The sequence below is a fragment of the Coccinella septempunctata genome, chromosome 2 (assembly GCF_907165205.1).
Source record: "Coccinella septempunctata chromosome 2, icCocSept1.1, whole genome shotgun sequence".
Lineage (NCBI taxonomy): Eukaryota > Metazoa > Arthropoda > Insecta > Coleoptera > Coccinellidae > Coccinella > Coccinella septempunctata.
In genome coordinates, this window is record NC_058190.1 from 36,941,005 (window position 1) to 36,960,769 (window position 19,765).

Here is a 19,765-nt window from a genome sequence, read left to right on the forward strand (position 1 = left end):
TTCAGTTATCTAGTTATCACCGCAGTTAGTGCCACGTTGCCAATCGAGGTACAAAAACTTCTACATATTTATATTTTTCGACTTTTTTGAAGTTTTAAGTGAATTTTGTCAACATTATGGCTCACAAGGGCTCAATTCATAGAGAGGGGTCAGTTTTCCATATAATGTGATATAGGGTCTAGCGAGGTGATATGGTGGGTTCATATAGCATTGTAAGGAGAACTTTCATTTCTTGGTAGGTTCATGCAGAGCTCCTCAAAACTTCATTCATTCATTCATTGCTGTATCCCGTTACCGGGAATAAATCTACAAAAAGACATAAAAAAAGAACAGACTTTCTTAGGGTTAATTGCGACTGTGTGCCCTCCTGTGAATGAAGAGATCCAACCTTGACTGACAGATCCTTCCACACTCCGGGCATGGATAGTCACCAACCAGATCTGGCCGCCGCTGTATTCTTCTCGAGTCTCCATTATAACTGTGCACCATAGACCTCCACTGTGTCCTGTCTAACGCTAGTTTTCCTCAGTTATGATTGGCATTAACTGATTTTAAGGCTTGATGCAGTGTATCCTTAGACCGCCTATGCCTATACTGGCCTCCTGGTTTCCTGGCTCCCTCTGTCAATTCGCCATACAGAGCTATTTTGGGGAGTCTTGTGTCTTGCTTCCTCAGAATGTGGCCGCTCCATCTGAGTCGGGCCCTCGTTACTTGAGTCTCAATTGTTGTACAACTCGCGCGTTGCAAGACTTCTGCATTCGAAACTTTGTGGAACCATCTGATGTGCATTATCTATCTTAGATGACGTTGTTGCGTTTGTTCAAGCTGTTTAAGATATCGCCTTTAGGGCGTCCAGCTTTCGCTTCCGTAAAAAAGCGTTGGGAGGACGACTGCTTTGTAAACAGCTGTCTTGGTCTTCAGATTGAGGTCGTGATTTTGAAACACTCTGACCTTTAGCTTCCAGAATGCCCGTGATGTCGAATTGATACGGTTGTGTATTTCCGTGTCCAGGTTAACCATAGTATTTATGAAGCTTCCCAAGTATTTGAACTGCTCGACCTGTTCTAAAGTTTCATCCTCCAGGCTGATATCTGTTTGAAGGCTTTCTAGCAGACTTACCAGGATTTTGTTTTTGTGGATATTGAGTCTAAGGCCTAAAGCTTCGTATATATGTTTATAGGTGTCCAGCATTATCAGTAGATCCCCTGGGCTGCTAGCGATAAGTGCGCAGTCGTCTGCATATTGAAGTTCCGTGATAAACTTTGAACGGGTTTTTGCTCTGAGGCGCTTCAGGTTAAATAGGCCTCCATCAAATCTGAATCTTATTCCAACACCTCTTACAGGCATACTTATGTCAGCAATTATCTAGACGGCTATGGCGAAAGTATTGAACAGTAAAGGCGCTAAGACGCAGCCTTGTTTCATTCCAGAGTTGGTTAGGAAATGGTCGTTTGTAGAGCCATTATGCAGTATTCTAACGGTGTTGTTGGTATGAAGGCTTTCACACACTGCTAAGACTCCAAGGCGTCCCATGATTTTCCATAGCGTTCTCCAATTCTACGATCGATGTAGGCTGTATAGATCCTTGATTGTTATTCACGGGCCTTCTCTTGCAGCTGTCGCAGTGTGAAAATTAGGTCCACCGTACCTCGATTTAGTCGAAAGTCGCACTGGGATTCCTGAAAACTAAGAAAGAGACCAATCTGATTGACAGATGGTGTTCACGTGTTTGCTATCTGCCCATTAGATTGGTCAATTTCTTAGGTCTTAGTTCTTAGGGGCTCTACATGAACCCACCATGAACGAAAACTGGCAGTGTTACCAATAGAAGTTACACGACAACAAAGTCAGATGTTTGAACATTGCCGAAATCGTGTGAAACTTCTTTGTTGGAGATAAGACAAATCCTCTATTTGAATAGCGATGTTTTTCTCTTCAGGATGATAAGCTACTGTCCCTCCATCACCAAGTGTAGTGTATCGAATTTGAAGAAACATTGTTGTTTGTGTTATAACTGGAAACGTCTAGTCACCATCGAATCAAATAGGAGTGAAAACGTATTGCTGATTGAGAATATTCTCCTAATTGTGAAATGTTCACCAGTTATCTCTGTCTGTATCAATCCAGCACAACATATCTTACTTCCTCCCCATTTTCTACCATCAAATTCGACTTGAATCAACCGACGACCGGCGCCCTCATTCATCTAAAAAAAAAATCCGGGAAAAAGAATTCCTCCAGGAGCAATCAGTCAGGTGGGGTCTGTCAAAGTCAATGTACTCGATTCGGGTATCCGGTGTTCGTCCCTAAATCCGGGCGTATTCACTTGACGCGATCCGACGCGGGGGTGGGGAAATGGAAAATGGAAAACCAGACACTGCGCCAGTGTAACGAACAGCCATAGCCGGGATTTAGAAGACGCTGATTAATGGGATTCGAAGCCGGTTAATTCCCACCAAAGGCTCTACCAAAACTCCCGGGACTGGAAGCTCGGCATGTGACCGGCTTGACGCAGATGCCTGAGGTGCTCGGAACAGTCTGATCCTCGTCAGGGTAGGTCGCATGCGTGGACTCCGGATGGCGTTATTTGGAATATCGAATATAAGGATGTCGGGAGGTCGCTATCCGATTGAATGCGGCATTTGATTTTCTTTTTCTGTCATTCGTCCTTTTCAGATGGAGGAGAGGAGGGTCCATTTTTTCCCCGACCGTAAATTATCGATTTTCTGTGAAACTACCAGCTGACAATGTTTTTGACAAGGGGAGAGAAGCTTATTCTGTAAGGAAATGCGATTCTTTACACACCAACATTTTTGGTTTTTCAAAGATAAGAAACAAAGAAGCAAAAGCACGAATTTTAATTTTGGAGAGGCCACTCGCAAAACATTTTATTTTTCGTCGACCTCAACAAAAAAATGATAGACAGATGATGACAGTAGAGTACTTACTTTCATAAAGGTACGTGAGGTCGACGAAAAAAATGTAATATGCATCTTGGTCAAAAACTGCCTATTGTCTCGCCTGTTTGCTATATAGGGTGTATTTGAAGGTGAGGCTTTTTTCCAATTATGCGTTTCACCAAAAATCCCTATACAAAACTTTCAAACTGACAAATAATTGGGTACTGAAATAGATCCTAATACGACCTTAGACCTTCTATTAGCTGAATTATCGCAAAGCAGTGGAAAAAACTTATCTCCTGATTCGACCATGTGGTTTCGTTTAGGATATTGGCTCGTTCCATATTTACGTGGTAATGAAAGTGGAAACTTAGGATTGCTGAATTGTTCTCATTATTTTTTAGTAAAAATGGCTCATTTCGATACCAACTGACAGAAGAGACTTAGGATACAAGTGTAAAAAATAGAGTAATACCTCACAATGGGCATCACAATTATCTTGTTCGAACATTCCAACAATCATCGTAAAAATGGGATGAAACGAGGAAACACCATAGCACTTCTTCAACACAACTTACATAAGCACTTTCAAGAAACTGCCTCGATTTTCTACTTTTTTTTTCACAATAAATTGCACAATACAACAATTATGATTCTCCAAAAGCGACCTGATGCATCCAATCCGATGAACTTGGCACTGAACCATTCATTATCCAGCCATATGTTTATGTTTTGTTTCGTTTTTGCGATGCCAGAGTCACCTACCACAGTCCCGTACTTGAAATTCAATGAAATTTTGTTGAACTTCTAGGGGTTCTATCTCAGCCATCTTGGATATTTTATATAGACAATTTTTGGTTAAACGACTTATTTTGATGAGTTCTACCTTCTGTCGAAAAAAAGCCTTATCTTTGAAAACACCCTGCATGTATAGCCTAGGCTATCAATTTGCAGGCTCGACTACTAATAGACAGTTTTTTATTCTTGGTCCATAAATATACCAAAAAAAACTAGCATATTCGGTACAAAATCCATCAGTAGTAAGGTACCCACTATGACAGACATGTTATGTTCATGTTACATAACTTCGTTTGCTTTTTTTTCTCATCGAGTGAGATCTTGCTGTTATACAACATAGACTGCCAGTTCTGGTCTTCACTCCAAATTTCATAAAAGTCCTAAATAGATTACATTGCGAAAAGCCTTTCGCGAACAAACACTGATATTTTTTAGGCATTAGAAGTAACACAATTTTATACAATAAGCAATAAATGAGCTCTTTTTAGACAAACAAAGAATGGTGAAAACCGTAGCTTCCTACGATTCTTCGTTTTTGAATCACCTATTAGTAAAAAATGGGATTTTGACGATTTCGAAAAGTTCTCATAATTTTTTTGTCATTGAAGTTACAGATCTGAAATTCGAACCTTCTCAGGCGCTTTTATACGCAGAATCAGAATCTACTGACAAAAGATTTTTTTCCAATTCAAAAACAAGAAATTCAATAAAAGTTTGCATTTAGAAAAACGAAATTTCGCTTAGTGATTCGAAATGAAAAAATATTTTGAGCTCGTCAGTGAGTTCTGCTTAAAAAAGGACCTGTAGAAGGTTCAAGTTTCAGATCTGTAACTTCAAAGACAAAAAAGTTATGAGAAATTTTCGAAATCGTCAAAATCCCATTTTTTGTTAATAACTCAAGAACGAAGAATCGTAGGAGGTTACGGTTTTCGTCATTCATTGTTTCTCTGAAAAAGAGCTCGGAAAATGTGTCAACCGTTTTCTTCTAGCTCTTATAGTTCTCGAGATCCCTTCAGTGGACAAAGAATTTTGCCCACCCTGTACATGGTTTAAGGAACACCGGTTTACCGAACATAATCAGATCATGGCAAAGTCATTTGAATACAGAGTGATTCTATCTATTCAAGTTTGGCTAGGTGGAAAGGCTCTTTTCAACATCATTAATTATTGTGCTATTGTTATTTAATGATTATCGTTTTTCGAACTCCAGAGATGTTGATTTTTCGAAGGTTTTTTATCATATTGAATATAAGAAATACAGTCCTGAAACCGATTATCCGATCACATTGAAAATAGTTATTTATGTACCAAGGACGAAAAACTGTCTATTACAGTTGAGCCTGCAAATTGATAGCCGAGGCGCAGCAGAGGGTAGCAAACAGGCTAGACAATATAGACAGTTTTTCTCGAGGTGTATATTATACATTTTTTCGTCGACCTCACATATCTTTAAGAAAGTAAGAAGTTATTCGTTTTATAGCCTCATCTAGGTGTCCATGATTACCAATGGGGAATTCTCCTCAATTAAGGGGTTATCACAGCAAATGCAAGTTTAAACTGAATAATTATGAGTTTCATTTTTCAAATGCACCGCGGAAACTGTTCAAAATCATTCTTCAAATATGAGATTGTAAAATTTAAATCGCTTCGTTTTCTAGGCGCGTACTCACTGGCGAGCCTCAACAGCAACCGACCATAAAAATCCCATAAAATTTTACAACCTTCCTCGTTCGTCGCAGACTTCATAGACAGCCATCTTTGTCTATCTCATCAAGATAATGTATTTGTTGTCCTTTATTATCAACGCATATTTCAGTCGATGTTGTCAACTTGTGCAATAGAAACGAAAGGCTTTGAATTTTAAATACCCATTTTTATTTTGCATTTTCAAGTACTTAAAATAATTTTTTTTGGGAATCGGTTGAAATAGTTATTAAAAAAATGTGACGTTTTAAAGATATATCATAAAAATACATAATTTTCGCCAGAAGGAGTGTTCCCTATTTCCTGAGCTCTGATGAAGTGTTACTGTTATCCATATCGCTATCACTATCACTATCCATTCTTGATTATACTAACACTAACATTCAGACCAGTTAGCTAATTCACTGGTAAAATCTAGCCGATTTCGTAAAAAATTAATTTGACAACATCAAATGACAGTTATTGTTACAGGTTACAGGCACCTATGTTTTCATCAAATTCTTTATTCACAAAATTGATTCAATCGCCCCGGGATCTAATATATTGCTTGGTGACGAAAGCCGAACAAAAAGTAAATCAGTACGAAAAGTGATTCAGTACGAAAAGTACTCGCCTTCTGAAATAGTCGACTTTTCGTCTGTAAATTAGTACGTAAAATGTAATATTATGTTCAGGTCGACGAAAAAATCTTTTAATTTTCACCGAGGCGAAAATTCATCAAATTATTACGGGAATTCACGAACAAAACTAAATATCGAATACTGGCTCGAACATGATCGGGATTTTCCGACAGGAGGTAATGGAACTTTAACAGAAAAGCGAAGGATAATGATGGATGGTTAAAACGTTATATCTTATGCAAATCCGTCGCTCGTGCTCCACCACACCCTTAGGTTATTGGCTTCGTTTATGTTCAAATTATCGGATGATGAGGCCCCGTCGACGCGTTGTGCACGTTTTGTCATTTGACGGTGCCCTTTGTTTTACCTCAGCGGTTGTTCTCCTTGTACCGCAGAGAAAATTCGAACGTGCTCTCGATCGGGGATAATTGGGGAAAGGGATGGGGTTCCATATGGACATGAAAGTAAATAATCCGCAGATTGGGTCTTGGATATACGTATTTGTTTGAAACAGCACTTGTCGCATTGAACAAACCCACAAATTTCAGTTTCAAAAGTATCATTTGGGCTGGATTTTTACTTGATTTTTTTTCCCAGAGCAGTACCAGTAAAAACTTCAAACATGAAAAAACAATTGGGTACTATTTAAGGATAGTAAGACTCGTTATTTGCTTATGCTCCTCTGATTCTCTCTAACCATGAGAGCTAGAGAAAAATGGATGGAACGTTTCCGACCTCGGTGTTCAAAAGATGGATGATGGCCAAAACCCCATCCCTCTATCTTCTTTTCTTTTGTTTAAGTTATAAGTGAAAACTCATTTTTTGGTTCTTTGAATTGGTACGTCTATTTCTAGTTTCAGTGTTTCATAAAGCTTGATCGGAGAATCAACGCTTGATTGACGAATAAACGTCAAGCTGTTTGTAATCGATAATTCAGTCATGATCATTCAGAATATCATTCTCGCATCAAATTGTGATGTTCATAAGTCCATTCAATTATTCTCTAGTGCTACTTTTTCAATATATTCAGAAATGAAAAGGTTTCAGTGATTTCGTTTTAGAAATCGAGTGACTGTCAAATCGTTGATCGGACAATCAAAGTTTCATGCTTATAGTAAAACAAATGTAACATTCTAGAGATACTCTACCTACCTCCACTTCAGAGATATAATAGTAACTTTCATTATTTTTTTATTTACACCTCATGTTTCTTTTGAATTAAAAATTTCCTGGAAGTGAGGCATTCCATATTGGAAAATTTTTCAGCTTTCCAAATATCTGGAATGAAGGTGATATTCAAAGTCTCTTATAACATGACAAACATATAGTTTGTTATAAGGTTAGGCTTTTTTTACAGAAGGTAGATTAGGTAGAACTCATCAAAATAAGTCGTTTAACCAAAAATTGTCTATATAAAATATCCAAGATGGCTGAGATAAAACCCCTAAAAACCGAAACAAAACATAAATATATGGCTGGACAATGAATGGTTCAGTAACAAGTTCATCGGATTAGATGCATCGGGTCACTTTTGAGAGAATCATAATTGTTGTATCGTGCAATTTAGGGTGAAAAAAATGTAGAAAATCGAGGCAGTTTCTTGAAAGTGCTTATGTTAGTTATGTTAAAAAAGTGGTATGATGTTTTACCCCCATTTGGAATGTTCGAACAAGAAGATGCCCATTGTGAAAAAATTCGTGAATTATTTAGACGAATTTTTTTGGTGAGATTTTGAAGGATTATTCCATTTTGTACACTTCTGTCTTCTTTCAGTTGGTATCTAAATAAGCCATTTCATAAAATCGTGTAAGTCACTAAAAAATAATGAGAACAATGCGGCAATCCTAAGTTTCCATTTTCATTACTAAGTAAATATCGAACGAGCCAATATCCTAAACGAAACTACATGGTCGAATCAGGAGATGAGTTTTTTCCCACTGCTTTGCGATAATTCAGCTAACAAACGGTCTAGGGTAGTATAAGGAAATATTTCAGTAATCATTTTCAATTTTTTTCAACTTTGTCATTTTGAACATTTTGTAAAGGTGATTTTTGGTGAAACGCTTCATTTGACCAATTCTACCCTCTGTTGAAAAAAAAGAGACACGCTTTTTCGTTTTCAATGGCCAACTCTGTATATCAAGGAAAAGATAATATTTTATACGTGTCATCTGGTGACAATCCTAGAAATCTGCTATTCTACTTTGATATAAATGCGAATTGTTTGGTCTTAATTGTTGGGTTGCCCGACTCTCGATTGTCAGGCGTTTTTGCCCCAGTTGCTCGCGACGCTTTGCGGGCAGGAACAAACTCTTCGTCTGTCAATAGGAATAAATCTTTATCAAGTAAACCAGAGTGATATATTGAGCAACTTTGAGTGAAGTGTGTCTTCTTTATCAGAGAGGCGATAGAGCGAAGCTTGTACGGAAGGAATATTAGTTCCCTGTGTAAGGGGCACAGGAAACCCTATTTCTGCTACCAGTGGAGATTCACCTAGGTTTCTTCTTCAGCCCGTTGGGGTGAGCAATTGCATTTTTACCCGTTCAGTTGCTCAATATCCACAATAATAATCATCGAAAATTGATAACAAACCATTCGTGAAACAATTAATGAATGAACGTACTTAACTTACGTTGAAGTGATGTGTTTCAGTTGGGTAGGACAGCCTGTACATGACCTTTCAGTACATAAAGAAGCCGTCCCAATGATACCCAGAATATTTCCGATACCTTTTCAGACAGTTTTCATAAAGTGCTGCCTGCGTATTCAAAAAATCTGCATGCAAACGCTGTCCCGTCGTATATGAGTTCGCAAAAATTAACCGATACTCCGCGAATCCGAGGTCTGAAGCTCAAAATCCTCTCTTTTATCAAATTATCAAGGATAGCGTAGTGGCGGGCGCTGTGGAAGTTCGATGAGTGGGTGCTGGAGAAATGGGGGGAACAGGGGCTTTCAGTGGCGCTCCGTCCGCCCAATATGAGCGAGGATATCCTCGATGAAGAGTACGTCTCCTGAAGTTGCTCATCTAATGTCTGGTCCTGAATACTGAAGAGCCTTGGGAGTTTGTTGTTCGCCAACTTCGACAACGGGGATTTGGGGAGCGAAATGAAGTTTTGTTGGGAGAGATTGCCAACGGAGCTATGGAGGAAATAAGAATCTAAAATGCTCGCAAAGATTCCGCCAAGTGAATATTTTTAGCTCACGCGGCATGAATTGCTTTAGAAGATATTTTTCTAGCCTGATAACGAAAAGGTGCTCATGATGATAAATTGTACAATTATATACCAAGGTTCATTGGTTCCAGAATCATTGAAATATTTCAACTTTCACTATTTAGGATCAAAATAAGAAAAAAACACGAATTCGAAAAATAAAATGATACTTTGATTTTTCACATGAAATGATTAGGCTATACGCATAAATGCGGTAATAATGCCAAAGATTTTTACTAATTTTTGGGAAACAAAGGGTTATTGCTTTTAATCCACGGAAAAGGCACTTTCAAACTCTCATGTGGACCAATGGTTTGTCCAATAACAATATGAATATTTTATTGACGGATCAGAAGTTTTGGACTTGCTTCATACCGTCCTCAGTTTGTCCAAACTCTCACTACTAGGCACGGAAGTGATCTTGGTGATCTTCTTGGTGCAAAGAACGGCTGAACCTTGAATTCAATAACGTCATCTTTACTGATGAGACCAGATTCTGTTTGGGCATTCATGATGGCCGAGCAAGGGTGAAAACTGCGGGAGAGACCAGATCTTCAATTTTTTGTGGAAAGGCAGGGCTATCGCTTATGGAAGTAGGTCATCTGTGGTCATCTGGGCATAGTTACATTCAGGAGGTGGTGGATCCACATGTTTTGTCTTATATTCTGACAATGTCCAACCTACTTTTCCAGCATGAGTACATGTAGACAGAATTACGTTGGCTCATTTTGAAGAAAATCAATTCGATTTGTTGCCTTGACCACCCGATTAATAATTTCATACCCCATAGAACACGTCTAGGATATTTTAGGAATAATATCATTCCATTTATTTAATCCTCCACCATTGGCGCACCCAGGGCGTTTGAATTTTTCCCAAATCGATCGATTACAAGTAATCCCAGGGTGATCCTTTGACTCGTACAAAGATTTTAACAGTAAATTCTTGAAAAAGAACATTTTTTCCCTATACCATTTTTCCCGATTCGGCCCTGATAAAAAGATATTTCGGGTTCGTTGAGACAACGGTTCGCAACCCCTCGCCTCCTTCAAATTCAGCTTGAACAAACTCATGAGGTGCAAATTAGCACTCAGACAATAAGAAATCGCCTCAGAGAATATGATTTAAGGTCTCGTGTCGCGGCAAGAGGCCCAGCTTTTACCCCAGCCCATCGAAGGGCGCGTTTGGATTTTGGGAGAGAGCATATCCATTGGGAAGAAGCCGATTGGGAAAGAGTTCTCTTCACAGATGAGTCTAGATTCTGCCTCTACCATTGTGATCGACGTTCCCTTGTATACAGACGTCCACATATGATATGCTCAGTGCAATTTTCTGAGTACTACTGGTTTCGGGGGAGGATCGATTATATTATGGGGTGGAATATCTTTGACTGCTCGCACAGACCTAGTGGTCGTTGATAATGGAGCTATGAATGCTGATAAGTATATAAGGAACATTCTTGAAGAGCATGTAGTGCCATTTGCCCTATATATTGGTGAAAATTTCATTTTTATGGACGATAATGCCAGACCCCATCGTGCGCGCATCGTTCAGGAGTACCTTGAAGAGGTTGAAGTCTCTCGAATGAAATGGCCAGCAAGAAGTCCAGATCTCAATCCGATTGAGCAGGTTTGGGACAACCTCAATAGAAGGCTGAGAAGTTCAGAAAATCATCCAGCTACTCTTAATGACTTAGGAATCCAATTCGGAGAAATCTGGGAAGGATTAGATCAGAACATTTTAAGATCACCCATTTTGAGTATAAACCGTCGTTGCCAAGCTGTAATTAACGCAAGGGGTGGAAATACCAAGTATTAAATCACTTATCAGCATTTCAGTATTTTGAAAATAGTTCATTTCTCTTCTTTCACATAAGATTCGGTGAAATCCCGAATTTTCCTTCCATTTGATGTGTCTTGTTTCGTTCAAAACCTTCCCGAGAGAACATAAAAAATAAGTTATAAAGTCAATGTAGAGTTAACTTTCATTAAAACTGAGATTTTCAGAATGTGCGTTAATTTTTTTGCGCAGTGTATATTGAGTACCAATATTGTAATTGAAGTAAGTTGTGAAATATATCTTATCTTATTGGGATCTTTTTCAGAATTTCAAATTTTCCTTAACTGCTGTCATTTTGAAGAATTTTTAAGGGTGATTTTTGGTAAACGCTTTATTTTGACTAGTTTTGAATTCTGTTAGAAAAAAAGCCTCTCCTTTAAATACACCCTGTAGCAGAGGCAGGTTGTCTCTGCCCTGTAGTTCAGCAACCGGCACATTGTGTTCTTCAACTTCTGCGCAGCCAACTTCTTTCACGGACCCTCGGAAGCAGAGTATGCAGATAATTTAAGCAGTTTTATGACGGCCCGAAGCTTTGCGAAATTAGAATGAATAATGAGCAAAGGAAGTTGAAAAGTTGTTTGTTAAGGCTTTCCTTTGATATGCGAAATGCCCAAAGGAAGGAGCAACAAACCGTGCTCTCAGAAACGAATGGGATGAATGAATTTCCCGGACACAAGAGAAAATACGAGAACAGAGTAATCTTCCAAAGGAAATATGTGGCCGCCGAAATGAGAAAGAAGTTACCCTTAGGGGGAATTTAGTATAAAATCTCAAACGATTATATTTCTCTGATTTGGATATTTAAAATCCCTTCCTTCCGCTTCCTTTCCGTTTATTCAAGTTTCAAATACCTTCCGAATATTTTTTGAGATGTGTTTCTGACGGGATAAAACATTTTTTTCGAATCCTGTTACCGATATCTTTTTTGGTTAATTGGTTCAAAGTGATTTATGCTTTTTCAAATCCGGTATCGAAATCAGCATATCAGTGTGTACAGGGTGAATGATTATAAAGTAAAGGCCCCCTCCTCCTTTCACTTTTTATGATTCAGAATGAATAAGAAAAAAACTTTTATAGTTATGCAGGGTGTTTCAGAAATCCTGGGCTTGATCCTTCTTCGTATTATTATTTTCTATCTATTTTATCTGATGTACCTCATACCTTATTTTGACGTATAAAAAGATAGATATTGACGTAATCGAAAATGTTTATTTTTAATGCAAAATTGTAGGTATACGAATATAAAGAATACTTTTATTTTATAAAACGTTCGAATATTCATAAAATAGTGTCCAACATAGTTTCAAGAGATAGATTCTTTGAATTTTTGGTATTTTTATGGTATATACGTGATGGTCATAATGAAAAAAGAAGTGGGTGATATCTTGTGTTCGAAAAAAGAAATCAAATAAATGAAAAACCATATTCCGAAATTCATTTCATTCGATAAACCGTTTATGAACTAAAAATAAGAAAGAATTCTTCTAGTGTACATAATAACGAAACACGCGTAGTGGTTCAATTTCTAGTTAAATTATGGATTTTCATCCGGTGTGGGTCAGATTAATTCAATTCAAGAAGGAGCTGAAGATAATCTACAATTGCAGTTTGCAGTAAAGAATCATTCAACCTTTTCCTAACCATATCATTTAGGTTTCCTCTCGGTTCTACCTCGGAATGCGTTTGACCAGAAATTCCCAATTAAAAATGAAGAAGTGTCTATAACTTACCATCTTTGTTCATTCCCATTGTTAAACATTTTTTCAACCTGCATGCTTGACACTGATTTCTATGCGCCTTATCTACAATGCAGCGTCCTGTTCCTGCTTGGCACCTGAAACGGAATAAAAATGTGAAAATATTATAGGTATTTGTATACAGAGAATGAATTTTTTCCTAGAAAATTTTTGTACACGTCGATTTTTAAGATTAAATGCACGACTATATCGCTTCAACAGTGTTAAGACCCCAACCCTTATATTTTGCATAGGAAAGATGGGTAAGTGATACCTCATTCGAAATTTTTTTCATTCATATTCCAGCATATTTAGTTTTTTTTCATTGAATTCCAATTTTTGAACAGTACTGCATGATCATTTCGTTAAATATGGTGTGTGAATTAATAAAATTGTCATTTATTAATTCTGTGATTTCGATTATAATCGTAAACTGCCATACACCAGACAAAATATTACTGTTTGATTCTTTCATTAACAATTAAGGTAAAAATGGTTTATTTCTTTATTTTTCAAGAAAAACGAGTGCTGGAACCGTACAGCAGATTCATCATCAAAATTACGGAAGAAAAGAGTAAAATTCGATTGATTTACGCAACATGCTTGAAGGAAAAACCAATGTTGTTGAAAATTCAAATGTGAATATTTCGAGAAAAAATGGATCAAATGACATAAAAGGAAATATGCTGAACTCAGAATAGAAAGCCCTTTCGAATGAAGCATCACTTACCCTATTCTTCTTGTTCGAAATTTAGGCGTTGGGGTTGCAATATTAAGGGTTGAAAAAAAATCGACGTGTCTGAGCATTTTTTCGAAATGAGTTTCAATCTTATCTGTTTCGTTTCACGGCCGAATACTATGTAAATGTTAGAAGTTTCTGGGCTTTTAAACCTTGGTTTACATTGCTTCTACATTCATCCTATTGATGACTGGAAACTGGATGCCCGTATCAAAAAGCGCCTGGCTGCGAGCCATCAGTGAGATGAATGTAAAACCAATGCAAAGTGGGGGGGATGGACCAATAAACGAAGGTTTCGTTTAACCTGCAACATAAGGGACACATATTACAGAGAATAACGTTTGAACAGCAATCGACATTGGTGATTATTTAACTTTTATGCTGATTTGGCCTTGAAGATGTAAGTGATATATCGACATACTATACAGGTTGGGTCTTTGACTCGTACAAATATTTCAACAGTAGATTGTTGAGGCCAAAAGAGACACTTTTTTGCTTTACCATTTTTCCGAATCGGCTCGGTTTAAAAGATGCAGGCTGTTGAAAAACCATTGAAAAATGTTATTTTTAGTTCTATCTCACATACACGGTTGAATCGAATGAAATCAATTTCGGAATATAATTTCATTTATTTAGTGAATCTTTTTCGAACACCAGATATGATCCACGTCTTCCAGTTCTCTTATAGGACCATTACGTACCATAAAAATACCAAAAATTCAAAGACCCCAATAGTAACCCCTTGATAGTAAGTTGGACGCTATCTAACGAATATTTGAACGTTTTGTCAAATTAAAGTATTCTTCATATTTTCTTGTATAATACACGTTTTCGAGTAATTTGATGTTTAAAAATTAAAAAGTATCTGTGAAATTTGAAAAATCGGATATACTTTGGCTGAATACAACTCTGTTTAAAAGATCCACTGTGTAGTGTCACAGATTTAGCTAATTATTCTGAAGGTAATTTTGATTTTACAGAGGTGGCATAGCTCATTCTGGAAACTTAATGGCTCTCTTTTTGTCAGGGCCTAATCGGAGAAAATAGTATACGAAAAAAGTGTTTCTTTTGACCTCAAGAATCTACTGTTGAAATATTTGTACAAGTCGAAGACTCGCCCTGTATGTCAGCAAAAAATTTTTTTGGAAAATGCTTTTGCATTTAAAATAACGAAGTTTTCTTTTGTACCGTTTGTACAAGAGATTATACGAAAATGGATATAGTGAAGAAGGTATTCCCAGTGAAGAAGTTTAGAAATTTTTCATCGTTTTAAGACATTTTCGAAAATAAAGGATTTATGGCACATTTTCGAAATCGAGAAAATATCGAAATTTTTTTATATGTATCTTCGAGCAAAATGAAGATATCGTGAAACGATTTGGACTAACTGATTTTTCACGAAAATCGAGCCCAGGACTCCTTTCAATGTTTTTCTAGTCTTGAAGAACCAGAAACAACCAAAATCAAGCAATTTGGGATAACCTGTACTTTCCACTATAGAGCACCCTGTATAATAGGTGTATAGTCATAGTTTAGGAGGTTAAATGAGTATTGCACCGACTAATAATACCTATAGAATCCATACCAATTATTTTGATCGTTATCAATAAAGGGGAAAAGGCAGAGGATCCATTGTTGGACTTCGTGGCGCTGATTGGTACATTGCTGATTTCTCCCCATATATCGATTTCGAATGACCGGAGTACCCTGTAACGGGATTAAGGCCCTGGTTTAGGGCTCCGGTAAATTGATTGCGGCGGCAGAAGAGGATAACGTTCGATCTGCCTGCTCCGGGAGTGCTCTGTCATTCAGTATCCGAAAGCTAAACCGATTACCGGTTGGCGATTAAATGCGCCAGACTGACGCCGGTATCGACCATGTTTGCGATTTGATTACTACGGTTTTCCGTGATTCTGCTCGTGATATATCGTTGGATGGGATTTTCATTGGTAAAATCTGCCATATGGAATGTCCGGTTGGAGATCTAGCGGTATTTATACATAAGAAGGTAGTAGGTAGACAGTCTACCTCATCTGAATGTTCAGGCGGTACCTATTCATTATACAGAGTGTCCATGAATGAATAAATAATCCTGAAACACCACATAGAAGAAAAATATGTTATACAAAATTCATATCTTCGGTATATTTTCTTTGCAGAGGAATGTTCGAAGAATTTAGTTTTCATTTCAGACTAGCTGTGCCCGCCTGCTTCACAAGGCGATTTTTCTCTGCTCAACTTTACTTATTTCATTTTATTTCATTTCACTAAGTTAGTCTGCTCTACTTATTTCCTCTACTCTATATACTTTACTCCACTCTTATCTACTATACTAAACATTCTACTCTACTACAATATACTCTACTATAATATACATTATCTCACTGTACCCTTTATTTACTTAATTCTGCTTCACTTTTCATTTCACTTCTCACTTCAACTTCACTTCACGTCACTTTAATTTACTTCACTCAACTTCACTTCACGTAACTTTCAAGAAGATAGGTCTTTATATGACAGAAATTTGTTAGTATTTTAACATTGTAGCTTGTATCTTTTTGTGACATGAAAATGACTGCTTTGAAAAGTTTCGAAACTATGGTCCTCATTAACAACTAGTAAAGATTGTGGGACAGAAGAACTTTTCTCTTCGTTCATTCCTTCACTTTACTTTATTTTATTTAATTTTCTTTACTTTACTACATTTTATTTAATTTTATTTTCTTTACTTTACTTTACTCTACTCTACTCTACTGTACTCTACTATACTCTACTTTACTTTACTTTACTTTACTTTACTTTACTCTACTCTACTCTACTCTACTCTACTCTACTCTACTCTACTCTACTCTACTCTACTCTACTCTACTCTACTCTACTCGACACTACCGGTAGATTCGGGTGACTTGGGACAATTACACGTCTTGCAGGTTTCTTTGTTTCTTATCATTCATGAGTGAAAGAACAAACTTATAAATTGTGTAGCGCCTCTTCGGTTAGCCTAACAATTAATTCCTGTTGAGTTTAACGAATTCAGGAGAGCTCGTATTTTATGGCCCTTATACTTTCTAGTGCTCTATACATGCGTTTCACTATTTGCTGTACATGCGTTTCACTAGTTGCGTGTGTATTTTTTTCGTGGGATATTAGATATGTCATGAAACAAGGTTGTTAACAAATCAAACGGCAACACGGAACTCATATATTTATTTTGTTGTTTCATAGGGTGATTTGGGACAATGCCGAATTTATACAAGCGGTTCATTAGCAGCAGGAAATATGTCGATTTTTCTCAGGATTATTATTTTCACAAAGATCACATAAGAAATCATAGTTCCCTTTTTCGTTTAGTTTTTTACATTTGAGTTTCGATATATTTACTTTGGCTGAAATAGGGGTTTATCATTTGATTTCCTTACCGAATTTCAGCTATATAATCACGAATTATAATTTTTCAAAACAATACACCGTCCCAAGTCACCTATTTCATTTGAGAGTTCAGAAATGAATAGATTTCAACTTTGTCCCAAGCCTTCCAAATCGGCGTGTTTTGAAGCATTGTATATGTATCCTAATCAATAGTCTGATTCATTGAGCATATTTGAACCTCTTTTTCAGATGAAAATAGGTCACTGTTTTTAAAATATGACAAGTTGAATTTAACAATCGTCTCAAGTCACCCAAATCCACAGTACTTTACTCTATTCCACACATGGTGGAAGAAAACACTGCTTCCACCATGTACTCTACAACTCTGCACTACCTTACTCTACTTCACTCAAAGCTACTCTAATTTTTTTGTAGCCTACAGCTCCTCCTACAGTCCCCTTTGCAGCCGTCAAAGCGGGCATTGGCGTAGCTATCATAAAATAGGCCTTTACCTATCCACCCAATACGTCATCACCCTTCCAACAGGCTCTGAACTGAATTTCGCATCCTTTCTATATCTAATGGATTTAGATAATGTGGTGATAACCCAAAGAAGTGAGATGTTCGAAAATTACAGACGCCTTTTGGGTAGATTTACCTTTTTGGTAGATTTCCCTTCAGGTAAACATCAGTAGAATCATAAAATTCATAAAACGTTGAATAGTCTTATTGGTTCACCCAAAAAGAAGGAATACTGTATAAAAAGATATACAGTACTCCAAACGCCTAACCGGACGCATCGGAAGAATGAAATATTAATGGAAACAACAATTCCGGAGGAATTGTCGTTCCAATAATGTGAGTTAGTCATGAACTATCATAGGAAGTCCCAGAGAAGTCGAAAAATTCAAGTACAACTGTAGACCGGTTTCGGGATCATTTTCCCTCGTCAGAGTCGTCAGTACAGTATAGCACTGAATCTCTCGATCGGAGGATGGTGGTCTTATGCGATCTTGGGACGTCGCTTTGAGAATATCTCAAAGCGACAATTCCTTCGGAATTGTTGTTTCCATTAATATTTTATTGGTTCACGTTTAAGGTTAATCAGCCTACAAGTTGCCTACCAAGCTGATTTCCTTATGTCATTATAATACTATAAGAATGTTTAATTAATTAAATTATACAGGGTGAGTCAAGACTGTTCGAACGGTCGATAACTCATAGAAATTTTGTCCTAGTAATAGGAGATAATTCAAACTTTGGGGAAATCGACCATAATTAGCGCAAAATGAAATGAAAGTTCATATAGTTTCAGATCATCATCACAAAATTCTCTCTTTCGTAAAAGTAGGGTGGTATCATGTTTGACCACTTTCGGACCACCCTATAAAAGTCGATTCCGCCAAAGCTTGAATCATTCTGGTAGCCCAAAATTAAAATAACAAAAATGAATAAACATTTAACTGATACCTTCTTTAATTTTTCATCAATCATTACTTACTCCACGAAACACCACAAAAATCAATCACTCTCAAAGTATATGAGATTGTCATAAAAATTGACCTGTTCCAGCATTTTACTACAGAACAGTAGGTTACAAGGTAACCGAAGATATGAGTTTTGTTTTGTACGTTACTTTTCATACTCACTTTGTAAATTCATAATCATGAACGATATCTTGAACTTTCATAAAATTATGGCTGCGATAATTTTGAGCAGAACTTTATATCTCTATGGTTTAAACACCCCGTATAAAGTCATTGAAAAAAAGCCGTGATTTCTAGGTCAAACGACAGTTTTTATCTACTCGATTCATCCCTCGAGAATGTGCAGCAAGTATCATACGGCCATCCGGGCACGGTACGGTATAGACTTTGTCAGAAATCCACCCTGGGGATTGTTTTGGGGCTCAGGTGGTCAGGTTTGACTGGCTCTGTCACCCCGCTATTTAGGGTCTCCCGACACCCAGTGGTGGCATATTGTACGGGGGAATCAGACTATAAAGATTTCACTTTGCGCTAATCCCGCTTTGATGAATGAGGATCAATGATTGATTGCCGTTTGATGGAAAATTCATCGAAAGTAGAGCTTTGATTTCTGCATGTTAATGGAAAAATTATCCATTATTTTCAGGAGTCACAACTAGTGGGATTTTGTTGGGAGTACAGATACAGATTAGTTCGGCTTTGACTGTCCCATATTGGCAGCTGATTTTGGTCTCAGGGTAGACATAAGTGCATAATATTATTTCATATCGCTTTAACCTTGTTTTCTACGGTGTTGAATATGTTAGATTATGTGTTAACTGAGCAAAATTTGAGGAAGGTTTTAGTTTTCTGCTTTAATTGGAAAAAAAGAAGAAATCATGTGGGGAAGGCTTTCTACGTTTCAAAAAGAGATAAGCCTCTCTCAAGAAAAGTCGAAGACAAGGAATTGGAGGCATTACTCGTTGAAGATCCAAGTCAAACGTCAAACGCAAAGGACGCTTGCAGAATCATGTAGGCTGACTCAACAACCAGTTTCTATAAAACTGAAATCTATGGGAATCAATGGAGTGCCTTATGAGCTGAACAGAGAGATGTTGAAAGGCTTTGTATTATAAAGTCATCAAAAAATATTCATCAAAGCTCAAATGAAAACTTGTCACTATACACCCGCATTATCCTCCAGAGATTGTCTTTTCTGATGACCTGGTTGTTCCAACGTATGTATTGCAAGAATTGGCAGATCATCGGCTTATTTCTTTCGCAGAAATCTATTCAATACGTAGATTTGGGACGATTTTGAAATTCAACTTGTCATATTTCAAAAACGATGACCTATTTTCATGTGAAAAAGAGGTTCAAAT

At 37.2% G+C, this 19,765-nt stretch overlaps 2 protein-coding genes across 4 annotated transcripts in view; one reads left to right on the top strand and one right to left on the bottom strand.

Annotated features, from left to right (window-relative positions):
• LOC123307607 (ATP-dependent RNA helicase DHX30-like) overlaps window positions 1-19,765 on the top strand; it is a 55,692-nt gene that overhangs the window by 16,336 nt on the left and 19,591 nt on the right. The window lies entirely within an intron of this gene.
• LOC123307608 (photoreceptor-specific nuclear receptor-like) overlaps window positions 1-19,765 on the bottom strand; it is a 55,183-nt gene that overhangs the window by 10,921 nt on the left and 24,497 nt on the right. For all 3 annotated transcript variants that reach the window (XM_044889989.1, XM_044889990.1, XM_044889988.1), the window contains exon 4: window positions 12,804-12,907. In XM_044889989.1, the coding sequence (XP_044745924.1) occupies window positions 12,804-12,907 (104 nt within the window). The remainder of the gene's footprint in view (window positions 1-12,803; window positions 12,908-19,765) is intronic.